The sequence below is a fragment of the Serinus canaria genome, chromosome 2 (genome assembly GCF_022539315.1).
Source record: "Serinus canaria isolate serCan28SL12 chromosome 2, serCan2020, whole genome shotgun sequence".
Taxonomy (NCBI): domain Eukaryota; kingdom Metazoa; phylum Chordata; class Aves; order Passeriformes; family Fringillidae; genus Serinus; species Serinus canaria.
In genome coordinates, this window is record NC_066315.1 from 120,111,753 (window position 1) to 120,124,797 (window position 13,045).

The window sequence follows — 13,045 nt, forward strand, 5'->3', positions numbered from 1 at the left end:
TGCAATACTGTAAAATGCCATGCCTGATGCATCACATTTTAGGCACAAAGAGCAATGAAGCATCTAGAATGCTCTACCATTAAGGCTAAAAAGATTTTAATGATACCAGGTAAGCACATTGACTTGGAGAATGAAGAGACACTGTACTTGGTACACTAACCTCAAACCTTGCTCTCTATTCTGTCAACTTGATTTTTAGCCTACATAACATTATTTTAACAGCTGTCAGTGTAATATTGTAAATACACTTAAGAGTATATATGTTATTGATCCCTTAGAGGTTAAATGTAGCCATTAATGCAGTGGATGGTAGTGACAGGATGCATTTGTTAGGAAGGATTATACGCACGCTGTGCCAGGACACGTCTCCCAACACCATTTTGTGTGCATTGTGCAAATTCATGATAACAGGAGGGGACTGCAGAAAAATCAATCTTGGACAGAATTTAGTGGAAACTGTAGATTCCATTGCAGAATCTGGGTTTTCTGATCCCAGCTACTCTATGTATTTTTAAGATTTAAAACACTGTAGAAATTAAACATTAGCTGTCAAAAATTTTACTGCAGGAATAAATATCCTCTGCCACTTAAAGAATCTTATTTTGTTTTAAGCCAACCACATAATCACTATTGTCTAAACTGATAGCTACTGGCAATGGCAAAGCTCATCACCTGCAAGCTCCCTTGCCACTGTTCTTTTGGGAAAACTATCTTAAGACAAACAGATGTTTCTGCTGTTTTAAACCAACAGGAAATGGACTGACTTTCTCCCTTTTCCTTTCCTAGAAACAGATACTAGCAAAGAAAAATCTTAGCACAGCTGTACTCAACACTTTTCTTGTAACAATATGTCTGTGTGGGAGGCAGGCAACTAGTGGGAGCAAACAGGCCAGGGGAAGTGAAATGTAGCAGAAGATGAGCATAAAGAATTAATTTGAAAGTCTGTGACTGGATTAGTACACCATAATGCCAATATACTAGCAGGGGAAATAAAAGGGTGATGTACAAGGCTTTGCTTTAAGATATGATCTGAATCCTACCTCAACTGGTAATGTACACAACTGAATTAAGTATCAGTTGGCAATCTCAGTCCCTTACAAGCAAATAGATGTCCAAATCATCAGAAAGCCTCTTTAGTACAAACAGACTGCAGGTTTAGTGGCCAAGTTGTAGCCTTATCTTTAAGGAAATGTCTTCAGGGCAGGCCTGAGGAATGAATTAACCTGATGAAATGCAGAATTCATGCTTTGTGCAGATAAACCAAACACTTAATGGTCACTGCTGTCAAACTGGCATCCTTTACTCACACTAGATTTACATAACAAAGGAAAACTGCCATTGAAGCTATGGCATTAGAGCCTCAATTATTATAGAAGAGGAAAACTTGAAGAAAATTATGAGACAAACCCTTGTAGAAAACCTGGTTTTAATTGATTTGTGCTGGAATTATGACATTTGAAAGTAATGAAAAGCTTCAGAATAGAAAAAGGCAACTTTTTTGAGAATGCTTTTGCTGAGAAATTCTTACACAAATTCATGCTGCCATCTAATGGTCTACATCAGCTATTTCCAGCTGAATAATTAAATCTGAACAGTCACTTGCATTATTCTTTGGACTATTCTTTATTTCCCTCAGTTTTAATCCTTTGAAATTGGTATCTGTTGTTCAGAATTAAATAACAGCATGTTTAAGGAGATATAACCTATTTTGGACAAACTTTGAATTTCTATTTCCAAGTAGTTTTTAATATTTCTTCCAAGTTTTTTTTTTTCCCAAACTACTGGGAGGAGTGTGAGGAATGTAGGGAGGAGTTTTTGCAAAGTCAGTCAGTAAGCATTTTTATCATCACATCTCTCAATCCTTAAAATACAAATTTTAACAACAGAATTTTGCAACACTGAATGGAAATACAGGCAAAGCACCTCTGACTCTGGCTTTTTTGGGGGAAGAATGTTGTACCCTATGGCTAAGGTCTGAAGCTGACAACTGTAGCAAAGTAAAAATCCCTGTGGCACCCCACACTGCTCCCCCACAAACCAAGAGATTTGTTTGCTGTGATCAGTTCAACACAAGCTCCAGGACTGAGGGTTCACTTCATGTGGGGAGCAAGGGCACTGCTCTCCACAGCCAAACAGCTTCTTGCAGGCAAAACAGGACTTAATTCAATCAAAAGCAATTCAGTGCTTGCATGCCTGCCTCTCCTCAAAACTGCTGTTACCCAGATATGTCCCTAAAGAGTTTGTTCTTTTAATACTTTTCTCTCCCACTTCTCTCTGGGGAGAGATTTTTGTCTTTTTTTCAGTCCTTCCACTGTGACAGTCAAATTACTCCCACTATAGCACTCATAAAATTATTGCAAATCAACATTCTTGGCATTATTTCTCAGAGTAGGATTCAGCTCTAGATTCAGATGCCTAAATTTAGGTATTTAGTTAATGTGCAGAAACGAAGTTGCTATAAAAGTGAAGCTCTGGAGAGATCCATACAAAACATAGACAACCTAGCTTAAGGCATGACAAACAGCATTCTGGATTGTTCTGCCTAGCCTTCCTCTGGTTGTAAGGGGAGACTGAGACTTTCTAATGCACAGGGAGAGACTATTTGAGACTGTTGTCTGAGCTTGGATCCAAATCCCACCAGCACCCTAAAGAACTGCACCTAGCTGCCTGAACACAAGCACACAGTACAACCTGAGATGCAGTCATGTACCTAAAACATCCACATGATGTGACACAGGACTGACCCATGAAACAGACAAGTTTCTCACAAATAGCTGGAGTCCTAGTGGATTATATGAAACCCTACGATGACTGAACATCACTTTTAGAGATTCTGTCAATTGCCTAAACTTAGCTTCGCAGGGCCATTTGAAATGCTCTAGGGTATCTGACCTTCCTGACCTTCTGCCTGACCTTCCGCTGCCACTCTAGTAAAGGTCTCCTCTAGGTCCTCTGCTAAATCCATTGGTACCATGTGGATGTCTCACACACCCTGCGATGTCTCAAGCGGCACTAGGGACCTATGTTTAGGCAACTTAGTGTCCCACATCTGCCACAGCATATTTGCTTGGGAAAAAAATCTGCTTTACACACAGCTGTGCATAAAATCCTCCTCTGTTGTAGCAAGCCCCAACATAAAACCTCAATAATGGGAATTCAGCAAGAGATATTAGGCTAATCATGTGCCTGGAGTAACAAAAAGACTGCCTGGACTAATCTGAATTTTATATTTTCCAGGCTGCTGGCCGATCTAATCAATAAGAGATCGAAGTCTTTCAGCTCCAACTGCCTTTTCTATTATGCACTGGAAGATTTGTGCCTCAAACAGATGAGGCTCTCCATGCAGCGAGCTGTCTTTTGCTGGAAGGTAAACAGGGCGCTCAGGCAGCACAGGAGAACATCTAATAGTCATGAAAATTTCAGACCTCATTCTCTTTCTGTAAATTAGATAACTGGGTTTTATAACTGTAGGTGTAGTTTTGGAGATGGTAATATCAAGAGATTTTTACATTGTCTCCTGCATTGCAACCCACGCACTTCAAATTTGGCTTCTACAGCTGTTCTTCTGGCTAGATTTTCCTTTTTTCCCCCCCTCATAGGACTATGTAACTTTTGTGAAACAAATGAAGCTGGGTGAGGATTTAGACTGCATTACTAAGCACTCATGTCAAGTAACACTTCCCTCAAATCTTTTCCCTTTGATGCACATATTAAATCTTTAGGTCGGCATTCATAAAAGAAACAAACTCTTCATTTTATTCCATTCTTTCACCACACAATCTTTTATTAATATGACTTGACAATTTTAGTAATTTATCCAATAATCACACAGTCTACTCTCTCTTTGATCATTAGATTGGATAACATGTTAGTCCACTATGAAGCTAGCAGCTGCAGATGTAGTTGGCCAAAGACCAGCCCTCAAGCTTTCTTTTATTATTCCTCATTTTTAAAGTGCTTGTTCAGTATTTAGGCACTGGTCCACAGGGCTGATATACATCATTTCAGGAGCAGAGAAGTCTACAGTTCCATGCAGCAACTGAGTACCCAGCAGGGCAGCAGGTTACCTGGAAGGTAGGAACTACATTCCCAGGTAGGGTGATAGCCTGTGCTTTGTGACCAGGCAGAGTAGCTGGCTCCACAAGAGGCAAGGATATGCTGTTGCTTTATTTTTCTGAGTTTGGTCCTGCAAATGGCACTGTAAAGAAGCACTAATTAACATCAAAGAAAAATGTACTCAGAATGGCAGAGCTATGAAAAAAGAGAAGAAGGGGAATGGTTTGTGCGCTCCCCCATTCTCTGAGGAGAGAGGGGATAGTCCTCTCTTTAGTCTGCAGTACACAACATATATGCAGGAAGAAGCAACCCTACACAAGACCAAGATGAAGGCTCAGTGAGGCTCAGTGCAGCAGAAACTGTCCAAGTGTACAGAAGCTGTAGTTTATCCTAGGGACACCACCACTTTGCGTGACACGCTTGCAGAGCTATCACACCATCCAAATTCCTTAAAACCAAGCAAGAAACTGCTTTAATTACTTTATTTCCGTTCTTTAGCTTGTCATTGTTTTGTATTCCCTTTGTTCCTATATTTCACAAGTGGTTTTAATTTTGAAAACTCTTTTTTTATATATATAGATTTATCAAGCTCTCTAGATTGTGGTGAAACACATATTAAGGAATTTTATACATTAAGAAAACAACTTCTGAATTCTCCCAAAACACAAGGTTTGGGTTTTATGATCTCTTCAACATTACTTTCCAAACTAAAACATCAAAAGCTGCTGTTCACTTTCTAGTGGTTTTATTTCTTGGCTGAAAACTCTTCATTTAGGTAAGTCTGTCAGATATAATTTCTTCTGCCACTTTCAGACATTCTATAATTGAAAGTACTGCAGGACAATTAAACTTCAGGAATGACTCTCTTCAATTCTAACTGAAGAAAAAAATAAAACCAGCATTCAATGGTAACAAGGCAAGTTGGACAATCCTGTAGTCAGAATTGATACCTTATTTTATTGTTTAACTGCTCTCATTTAAACAGCCATGTTTTTAATTCTTTTTTACATGGTTTAAGCCAATTGCATTTTAGCCAGAGATGTGTGGGAGTATGGGTTCTAGCACTGGCTACAGATATGAAAGTAAGCACATGTTTTGTCCTCAGCTCTGCCAATAGTTTTCAAACCTGACCCGCTGTCTCAAGGCTTGAGCTGTGCTGAGTAGCGTGCCAGTTCTCCTGACTCATGCCAAATGCTGTGCTGACAAACACGCAAGCTACATCAGTTAGCAACCCAGCCCTGAAAGCATCAGCACATCCTTAAACAGAGTCAGCCTGGAAAACTCTTACATTAAAGAAACCATAAAAAATTAAATCTTCACCATAAAAAATTAAATCTTGTGTTTGAACTGGAAGGTCTTAATGTGCTTTTGTTGCAAAATTGCTTGAAATTTCAACCTGTGAGATTTTAAATTGGTTGTATATAACTGGTAAATTTTGAGTGCCAAAAGAGTATTTTCCTCTATTACAATCTCTGTTAGGAATAGAGAAACCTTTGTTAAATAAGAAGTTGTTTAACATGGCTGGATTCAGGGTTGACAACTTTTTTAAAAGCTCTGTCTTATCAGAGGCCATCAAGCTTTCTTTTACCAAATTTGCATGGATTTTACTTCAATAAAGAAAATCCAGAGAAGACTCCAAGTTGTTATGTACACTGTGAAATAAATGAACTGTAGTATACAGATACCCAAGCTACCAGCTATACTACTTAGCTGGTAACTTCACATGATTCAGCTCAGCCTCACACAGACTTCACCAGCCTGTCACAATATGCAGTATAATGGCAATGACCCAATGCTGTTAACAAGTTAGCCAGTACTGCATTCACTATCTTGAGTGAAGAGTCAGCATGAAAGCATTCATGCTGACTCATCCAGCTCCCAGCTGGACTGTTTTATCTACTTAGCTACCCTAAGAGGGGGCACTGACTTGCCTTGCACCTCCTAACTTAGCCCAGGAAGAGACTTACAAGGCTAAGACCTTAACACAATGTTAAAAACTGCCTTAAATGTCTTGCTTTCTGCCATGCTGAGTTTTGCATGCACAAAGCTCTATAAACAGCCAGTATCCAACACCTACCCTGGTGCAGCACTATCAGCACTGTAAGCAACAGGTAGCTAGAGCATGTCCTGATAAAAACCACAGAATTACTATGGGGAAGTGTTACTGAGAACATTTGTTGCATTGAAGAGAACACCTGTGGAAGGATGCTCCAACTGGGACATCTCATCACTTGCCTTCCACGCTGACTGCTAGGAAAACTTTCCCCTTTTCCCTTTTTCCTCTCATTTGCTGTCCCTTTCCCTATGAAAGCAGCTATCACCATCACTATAAACTTATGCCATCAGCTGCAGACCTTGCAAATGGATGTTGGCCCCTTACAAACCTGCTTCAACATCTTCTGTGCAACATACTGTCCATATAAATGTGCTCCACAGCATGTGAGAGAGTAGTCCTTCACACACTTAAATCAACCTAAGTTGCCCTTGCATACCAAATACACCCTGCCCCTCTCTGGTGAAGGCACAAGCTCCTGTGTGACTAGAAAAGAAGAGGTCTAAGTACAGTTGTAAGTTTAAGAGTAACTTCTGCTTTCCTCTCCCCCCCCAAATTGATTAATTTCCAACCAGCTCAACTTCCAGTGCTGGAGGCAGGAAATATTCAGGGACACAAAAGCTAGGGACAAATGAAGGAGGAGGAATCATTGCCACTTTGACATAAATCATCTTAGCTTGACAGGGAATCTAGCCATCAGCTTTGCATACGAATTGCAACTCTCAGATCACATTTCCATGAGATACTGAAAAGGATCTTTTGTGCCACTTGAAACACTAGACTTTACTGGTACAGAGATATGCCCTAGAATGAACTTAGTAATCTATTTTTTCCTCAAGACATTAGTCTTGCCTATCAGAGTTTCCCTAATGCAATCTCCTAATCTTCCTCTGTATCTTCACCTATTTGAAAAGCACATTTCTTTAAACAGAGATCATTAAAGGGAATGCAGACACATTATAAAAGACAAAGCTTCCAATTTATTTAACATATTATGTATCTTTTTTAATAACAGAAAAAAATCTACAGTCAGAAACTAATGAAAATGAAAAAAAACCAACTTCATGCAGCATATTATCTACATTAATTCTCAAATCTTGTTTTTAACTGTATATATAGTCTGCATTTACTTGGGTACTTCAACAGTACTTCTATTCCACTACCCAATTCCCAAAAATCAGCAAATGAACGCTAAATACAATGTGGCAGTAGAAGAAAATAAATGTACCATATCATACCACAGGAACATAATACAGTGCTGCATCATATGCTTCATATTTCAGACTTCACTGGCTATTATAAACAATCCAGACTGTGTCTCCAGGCTTGCCTGTGCAAGGGTGAGTAGGAGGTGCCAAGCAATGCCGACTGGAAGAGGTGCAGGATCGTGCCCATCACAGCCGGTGCCCACAGTGCAGCCAGGCTGGGCCATGTGGGCTGTGCTGAGCTGCAGGGCCCGTGCCCAGCAGAGCTCTCACAGGAGGGGGCTGTGCTGCTCAGATCCCCTGGCCACAGAACAGACTTGTGGCAAGAGATGGGCCCTTGGGCAGCTCCCCCTCGGTACCACCTGTGTGGCCCTGTCTTTATCTGACAGCACAGCACAAAGTTTTCACATGACCATCATTCCTGACTATTACTGACAGGGTTGTCTCCTTGTAAGCAAATCCTCTAAGAGTGTGAATGACCAAGAGGGGTTAATCTCTGCTAAGGCTGAGGTCTGCATGCTGTGATGCCCATGGGGAACAGTCCTGGTCAATGCCACACTACTCAGGGCCCAAGGCAGCTGAAGGTATGGAAGATTATCTGTAATATTTGCTTCTTTAACCAGCAGGTCTAACAAACAGCATTTAAATGATGTCTTACAAAGTCTAAGCGCTTTTCTTATTGTGATCATAAAAGGCCAGCACCTCCCTATGCAAAACAAGGCAATGAACATTTATTTCTAACACAGTAGTCCATCAACAGCACTATACAGATCATTTTTCTGCTTCCTCTTTCCTCTGGCATCCATGTGTACACATGGCGTGTGCACAGCAGACAGGTACGTCCAGTTATTTACTACTTAGTGTTAGTTATTATCAATTTGCTAACCACAGTTGGATTAGCTATTCTGCATGGGTAACTTTACTCAAATAAACACAATGAAAAAGCAAGCACAGATTGAGGCCTTCTGTCCCACCTATCCTGTTTGTTTTGTGATCAGAAAAATCAAGTGGCCTTGGCTACCTAATGTGCCCAGAAAAACAACATTCATGTATCATTTTACCCTAACACCAAAACATGGCTCTCATAAAGAAATTTTTCAAAGAAGCAAACTTATAAATTGAGCTAGACACACTAATCATTTTCTATGAAAAGAAATATTAAGAGTTAGCAACTGCTGAGTGTTTTGACCTTCTATTTCCACCATTACCTTTCCATAATTAAGTTCAGATTCCAGAATTCCAGATTTCATGCCTTTAACTAGCTTTCTTTTTTTTCCAATATAGCATTATATCTGCTAGTCAAGCTAATCTCACTATAAAAGCAATTCAAATAAATGAAAGATTTCTAAATATTAACTAAACTCATTTCAAGCACCATAATTAGCTTTTTAAACCATGATGGATGAAAGCAGAGACACAGGTCAGCAGTGACTAGAAATATAAGACAAGTGATACAAAAACCAGGCACTGTTCCACAGAATAATTAAAGGGTTTCTTCCAGGTTATTTTGGTTTTTTTTTGTCTTCTATAATTCTAGGTATTGCTGTTATAAAACAACACAACCCACCGGCCAAGCAAATTTAAAAAAACAACAAAAAAATCCAACTCAGAATGAAGTGTTAAAACTATACACTTACCAAATTATGATAATTTTAAAGTCTGGGGAAATGTAAAATAGAATTAAATAAATTGAAATATTTTCCTTAGACAATTCTGAAATGCTTCTTTTTAAAAAACTCCTTTATTTTTCAACATTGCAATAAATTCAGTTTCTAATGAAGAGTAATTTTGAACCAAAACACTCCTTCAGAGTTCATACCCTCATGCCATTTGACAATTATGAGATGCATAAAAATGAACATGAAATCCATCAAGCTTTATTAAAAAGGTAACATTTTTCACTGATAAAACATGTGAGTAGAACTTTCTGACCTGTTTTAGTTTGGTCTTTTTTCACATTACAGATCATATTTTGTCTCTTGGAGCTTCAAAAGACCTGATCTAATACAGTTCCTCTGGGAACAAATAAGGAAAAATGAGGAAAAAAACCTATCTCAGAGAAAGAAGTTTTTCTGATTACAAATTGACAGAGTTCTAAATATAGGTTTTTAAACTGTGAAATAAAGGATTTTTCCTAACTAAACATTGAGGATTAAGGAACTGAGATAGCTGACCAAGACGAATGGCTAAAAAAACAGAAACCTGAGAATGGTTTCAAGCCAGTTATCAAAATGCAGTCCTTCCAATTTTATATTCAATTTCTAAGAAAAGATTGCTTAATTTTTGATGCCACAGATTCTAATCACATGACATGACAGCAAAGAAAAGCAAAACCTTTCTCTGAAGTTAATGCTCTGCCTCCTCACTACCATGGCTGTTTAATGTGCTTTTTAATGCACATAAGAAAAATAAAAGCAGTTTTACACCTCTCTCTTTTTTGTGTGATGAGCTTAGGGCACCTGTCTCTTTTAGGAGGTTATTATGCATGTTTCTAAATAAGACTGCAGATTCTCCTCAATAAAATTTTTAGTTTTCTTTTACTCTGAAATAACCTAGAAACCTTATGAAGATTTAGGACATAAGGATTAAAAAAAAAAAAAAAAAAAAAAGAAATAACAGAAAGAGTACAAACCTCTGATTGTACATGCCCCGGAAATTATAATTTGCTCTGTAATTGGGGATTGGTTTTGGATCTAACGGCCTGTAGATGGCAGGCTCTCCTCTTTTCATTGCCAGACCATTCAGCTCCACAGTTGGTGTTATACTGCCTGCAAAAAAAAAAACACTGTAAGTAAGGTGATTAAACCAGAAATACTGAAAAACACACAAGCAGGACTGAGCTGCAAAGGGAGACATACACCATATTTTTGTTACTCTTAAATTACAAAGATGCAACTAAAAAGACATTTCAGTTTCTTTAAAAGATGGGAATATAGATGCCAACTTAATCACAAGCAATGAGAAAGAACATTTTAAAATCTCTCTCAGTGAATTCTCTATGCAGTTTCAGTGGATTAACCTTCACATATGAATGAGAGAGTCAGTGTCATAAACAAGCTGGTTATTCATCTTTCCAAAGTACTTATAATACATTATGAAACTTTCTGAAAGAACTGTAAAGATAATAGAATAATGTGTCTTTCTGCTGAATACCATTAAAAAAGCCCACAAATAGAGCAAAGAGTCATTGAAACAAGCATGAAGTAAGAGGCATTACTGCAGTCATTCAGGAATCTCACAGTAAGTTAGAAAAGATGTTTTATTTGCAAGACTTGAAAACTGAAGACTATGTCTAAGAACTAATGGTCTCATAGGAGTGATCTAACAGACTGAGCATACAGCTCCTGGATATCAGTGCAACTACAGCCATCTACTGGTGACAGAATGCAAAAATAGAAGGCAGCCAGTATTTGCCCACTTGCATGGTTTCTAAAATGCCAAATAATCTACAACCAACTTCTTTCTTTTTTCTTAGATAAAATGTTCAGCTACAGTAATCCCCACTTACATTGTTGTAAGAGAATCCTAAATGAGCTAAATGTGCATCCCAATAAAAAGGAGTTAATATATTCTGAAAATATTTTCATGTGAGATTCAAATAAATTTATCCTTAAAAAAGCTACGATTAATTTTCCGGTCTGACATTGAAGCTTTTTATGCCAAATGATGAAAATGTTTATGCGACACTTACTCAAAAACTTATACCAACAACAATTCAATGTAATTTCCAGAGCAAGACATTACTATGATTTCAATTTTTTTATAAAAATACAAAATGTCATTTTGATGAGAATATACCTGTGCATTTACAATGCACCTTTTTTGGAGCAAAATTACAGTGTCACGTGATAAAATTTTTAATTAATTCTCTTAAAGCCTACTCCTCTTGTTATCAGATTTTCCCTCTCAGAATATGCTCAAAGCCAAAAAAATCTAGAAAGTCACTAATACTCTACAATGTCAAGAACCAAACTCAGGATCACTTTCCACAGAGGTTTGAGCCTCCTGCTTTGTAAGCAGCCAAAGTCACAGTGACTGTGAAGGAAGCACGGCAAAACCAGCGTCCTGGGTCTGGATGGAAACATGGATCTCCAAAGGAGCAAGAGAACACTACCACAGCACTCTCAAACAATCCTTCATGACTAATGCTCAGGATAATACTCACAAGTTGTAAAGGAAATTTAGTCCTGCTTTTCTCTTTCCAACATAGAGAAGATAAACTGCAAAATTACTTCATTTTAAGAAAGTGGCTGAAGAATACACTTTCAAAAGAGGGGGAGGGGCAGACAAAATTATAGGGGGGGAAAAAGGGAAAAAAAGACAAGAGGTGGGGGAAAAGGATTGTTCAAAAATAAAAAAGAGAAAATATTCTCAGCACTTGATTTCCTTTACATCAGTCTGAAATGAAGTTATGATTTTTTTTCTTTATTGATCAAGACAGAATAGATCATTGAGCATGGGCATGAGATGTACCTCAGAAGGTTTTGCATGCACGGACTGCAACTTGTGGGTAACAGCTCAAAATGAAGGCTGCAAGACACCACTATACATTCTTTCTATTATTGAATCACGTTTCTAAAGCCACCTGAAAGCTTTTTGAAAGCACAGGTTGCTCTGAAGGAAAACTCAGCAAGCAGGAAATTACCTGTCAAAGTTCTCATGCCAATTCACAGCCTTTTGTTTATGCCAGAGAAGCAATTTCACAGGATTGGACTGGATAAAATTTCCAGCTTCATTGAAAAGTTAGCTAAAATAATGCTTTGGGAAATGTGTTTTAGTTAATTCAGTCTGGTTTTCTCCTGTCTGCATACTGTTGATCACATACCATCACTTAGCACACATCTAAGCATTACCTAATTAATATATTCCCTTACAGTTCAACCATTTTAGATATGTGCATTAAAAAATTCTTCCATGAAAGCTTACCAGAGGTTCTGCATCACCCAATCATACTATAGCTATGTTGATTTTCATCCTAGAAATTTAAGTATCCAGTTAAAATTACTTATTTAGTGCTATATATATTTATATGCTGACACTTTAACAAGATCTAACACTCAGAGGAAAATGTCATACCTGGATTATTGTTTACATTGTTTTTGGGTGGTCTAGGTGTTGGTTTGGGAAGGGTGGTTTCATTCAATGCTTTGCTAGCAGCAGCATGTTGGGCCTTTTTAATACTGCTTCCTTCAGCTTCCCATGTCTGTTCTCCAAGAGTCAGCTGCACTGTGAACATCTTCAAAGACAAAGAACAGGTAAACACTGGCAAGATTATCACTGTGGATTAGAACAATCTGTATAAAAGCTTCCAGGACAGAAGAGAAACCGTGCTTTCTTTTCATTGTATTCAACTCCCAGATAACACATCAGATTCTTCCAGAGATCAGTGAGACCTTATCAGTGAGCAACATTTGCCCTTTCAAATCACAAAGTAAAATAGTGTAATGGCAATGTAAATTATCAAAGAACAGAATAATATTTAAACCAAGTAAGATTAACTTCAAACTGATCCTCTGCTCTTGGAAGACTATGTACAGGTCAGCTATGAACACATTTCTTCTTATATTTGAGTATGTTTAGTCAGTTTACTTGTAGAAAACAAATACTAAACATGCTACTGAGAAAAAAAACAATTTTGTAATGATTATGAATGAATATAAATGACTACACACTTCTCAAGGCAGCAGAGAAATTGGCCCAGATACTTTTACAGAATGAATTAATTTCTCAC

At 38.0% G+C, this 13,045-nt stretch overlaps 2 protein-coding genes across 5 annotated transcripts in view; both read right to left on the reverse strand.

Annotated features, from left to right (window-relative positions):
• The window catches only part of RPL7 (ribosomal protein L7), an 886,137-nt gene that overhangs the window by 205,896 nt on the left and 667,196 nt on the right, over positions 1–13,045 (reverse strand). The gene's annotated exons all lie outside the window — the stretch shown is intronic.
• STAU2 (staufen double-stranded RNA binding protein 2) overlaps positions 1–13,045 on the reverse strand; it is a 171,147-nt gene that overhangs the window by 133,153 nt on the left and 24,949 nt on the right. For all 4 annotated transcript variants that reach the window (XM_050970276.1, XM_030231973.2, XM_030231959.2 and 1 more), the window contains 2 exons: positions 12,391–12,550; positions 9,947–10,082 (listed from right to left, as the gene is read on the reverse strand). In XM_050970276.1, the coding sequence (XP_050826233.1) occupies positions 9,947–10,082; positions 12,391–12,550 (296 nt within the window). The remainder of the gene's footprint in view (positions 1–9,946; positions 10,083–12,390; positions 12,551–13,045) is intronic.